The following is a 3,114-nucleotide window of genomic DNA, read 5'->3' as shown; positions in this document are numbered from 1 at the left end:
AGTACGTACGGCCTGCAAGGCACGTACCTGGGTAGATTGAATGCGCTGGCGGCGGTCAGGGTGCGTACGCTTGAGTGGACGACAGGTTGGATGGACAAGAGTGGCGACGACGCTAGGGGCAAGGTGAAGCGTGAGAATGGGTGGGGACTCGAGTACTCGTCCCCGTCCCCAGCCACCGCCAATTCATCAGAGCCGGGAGAGAGGGCGTTCCCCTCCTCCCCTACCTTAGGGGAGGTACCTAGCGACGGCCTGTCCCGCTCGCTGGACCACCCGACCTCTGTCGCTCTCTTTGTCTTTGTGTCTTTGTGTTGACTGCCAACGACCTAAGGGAGGTATACAATAAGGTACCTGGAGCTGGCATACCTACCTATCTTAAAGTTAATCAAGGCAGGTAAAGGTCTATGGTAGGAACCCGTTGGAGAGCACCTGCCAGTACCTAGTCATAAAAAAGGACCTTGGCCGAGAGCTCCTGCCAGTAGTCCATCGAAAGCACAGCAAAGCAGGAAAGTACAGCTGATCTCAAGGCGCACCTAACTGGGGTCCAATGTCGCTTGTGCCTGCTCGTGCAGCAAAGAAGCGCCCACACAGCGAGCCCACACAGCGTGGCCCACCCCCCTAGACTCTGGTCCGGCCTGAGCAGTCAGAAGGAGTAAGGCACCTACCACCTGCCTTACACCGAGGAGCCAAGTGAGTGAGGTAGAGAGGTAGTCGAGGTGCCATTTCTCCAAACAAAACAACACCCTCCCACCGCCACATCGCAAACCACCAAACATCATCACAGAGTGTGATTGATTACCACCCCCCTTCCCTCTTTCAGCGAGTGTGTCTGTACCCGATAGCGACGCGACATTTTGTTTGCACGATTCCCTCTATTTTCGTCGCATCTACTCGGGAAGAAAGAAGGAACAATACGCGATCAGATCAACACACACCAATGCTCGACAGCTACCCGCCACCGCTGTCACCATGATGCGAGATTCTCGTCGGCGGAGCCCGACCGAGAGCTCCCGGCGACGGAGAAAAGAGCGTCGCAACTCGCGCGACAAGATCGAGCTCGTCTCCGCCCCTAGCGCCAGCGAGAGCGCGACCCGAAGCATGGAGATGCCAGGGCCCATGCCCGGTAGCATGCCAGAGGACCCCGCGCCCCGGGTGACCGAGACATCGCGCGCGCCGCCCGAGACGTCGTCTTCGCGATCCCACCCACAGCTGTCGTCGCAGTCGCAGTCGCAGTCGCAGTACCAGTACAACCATCAGTATCACGACCAGGCCCAGACACCGCAGCCTCAGTACCAGTCTGCCTACCAACAGCCGCTGCCGCAACAGTCTCCGTACCAACAACAACAACAACAACAACCACAGACGTACCAGCCTCAGCAGTCGTCGTTCCAGCAATACCCCCAGCAGTACCAGCAGTATCCGCAAAATCAGTATTCCCAACAGCACCAGTCGCCTTCTCAATACCCCGCGCATCCACAAGCGCCTTACTATGGGGAAACCGTACATTCGTATCCCAATGGACGTGCCCGAAACTCGGACAGCTCCTCCGACACATCGTCCTCGCTGCTCAACGTCTCACGCCGAAGCCCAAAGCACGCCAAGGCAGGCAACGTCTTCACCACCTTCTTCCGCAGTCCTTCCGAGCAGCGCCACCGCCGTCGCCAGAAGAAGAAGAACACGCGCTTCATGTCCTTCGGCGCCAACTCATCGTCCTCTTCCCTCGACTCGGACCTCGCCTATGGACGTGGATACATCCCTCGCGAGGGCGGCAGCCTGGCGAGCGGCAGCCGTCGCGTGAGCCCTGGCCCCAACGGAAAGGGAAGCCAGTACAGCCAGAGCACTCGTCGAACACCCACCGCCGAGCTGCACCGCCCTCCTCTCTCTGTTCGTGGTGGCAAAGCCGAACAGGCCAAGACAGATGAGGAGATCCTCGCCATCGGCCGCCAGCTCTCTGATATTGCGCGCAAGCAGAACGAGGCTGATCTACGTGCTTCCGGCAAGGTGCGCCCTTCCACGTTGGTCGGCGCCGCCGCCGCTCTGAGTGCTTTCAGTCGTTCGAGGACCAAGGATAGCTCCAAACGGGGCATCGGCAGCTCCCGACCTGGGCGTGACGACGAGGACTCTGACTGGGAGTCTGCGTCTGACGACGATGACTCTTCGTCAAGCGACGATGCTGACCCTGGACTCGTCTACGGCTCGACCGCCAACTTGCCTAGCTCACTGGGGGCACCAGCCAGCCAGGCAGCGCATGATGGGAACCGGAACCATGCTGTGGACCCCAGCCTTTTTGGACCTTACAACTCCCTCCGGGGCTCAGTGACGCCGATCCCGTTTACGCAGCCCTCTCATGTCTACAACTCTCCGCGCCACCAGTCCGAGGAGCCAAAGGCCGATACCCCTTCGTCGTCGTCAAGGATCGGCAAGCAGCCCATGCAGCATGTCTATGCTATCCCAACCTCGGATCCGAACAACTTCGATATTGACCGCGGATCGATCATCTCCTCTCGGCACACAGCATCCCAGTCCTCACGCCCCCCTCCCGTGCCGCTGCAGCAGCCCATCCCCGTGGCCCCCGTCTCGTCCAAAGTCTATGCAACCGAGAAGCTCGCTGATGAGGACGGCCGCAGGGAACTCCGCGGCGAACGTAGGCACACCGACGGTGGCAGCCTCGCCGGTGCCGCCGTTGCTGGCGTTGCGGCTGCGGCTATAGGCGCAGCGGTGGCCTCGAGCCGGAAGGACTCTCGCGATGTTCGTGACAGTCGCGACGTCCGAGACCCTCGTGACCCTCGCGGCGCCCGCGACTCGCGCGACTATCGTGATTATCCGCGTGAAGATCGGTACCAGGAGCGTCGCTCAGGCCGGACCGACTACCCGGAAAAGACAGAGCGTGATGATTACGCTCGCGCTGATAAGGACAGCCGTCGCCGTTCCCACCGGGACAGCAATGTCAAGGTAATTGACGAGCGGGACCAGACGTCTTCTCGACGGGAAAAGGACCCTTCGTACGACTCACAGCTCACGAGAAGACACACCGCCCCCGTTGACCAACGTGACAAATCCTATAAGCTGCCGAAAGGAGACGAAATCCGGGTTGAGCTTTGATCAAGAGAAAGATCC

At 60.1% G+C, this 3,114-nt stretch overlaps 1 protein-coding gene across 1 annotated transcript; it reads left to right on the top strand.

Moving 5' to 3' along the window:
- Positions 1–966: 966 nt before the first annotated feature.
- On the top strand, positions 967–3,099 carry VDBG_04503 (predicted protein; the record flags this gene model as incomplete). Its single annotated transcript, XM_003004851.1, has 1 exon — positions 967–3,099. One exon carries the CDS (start codon positions 967–969, stop codon positions 3,097–3,099), a length of 2,133 nt encoding a protein of 710 aa, XP_003004897.1.
- Between the last annotated feature and the right edge of the window lie 15 nt (positions 3,100–3,114).

Source organism: Verticillium alfalfae, genomic scaffold (assembly GCF_000150825.1).
Source record: "Verticillium alfalfae VaMs.102 supercont1.5 genomic scaffold, whole genome shotgun sequence".
NCBI lineage: Eukaryota > Fungi > Ascomycota > Sordariomycetes > Glomerellales > Plectosphaerellaceae > Verticillium > Verticillium alfalfae.
The sequence above is the reverse complement of the archived record's forward strand: the minus strand, read 5'-3'. Positions and strand labels throughout refer to the sequence as shown.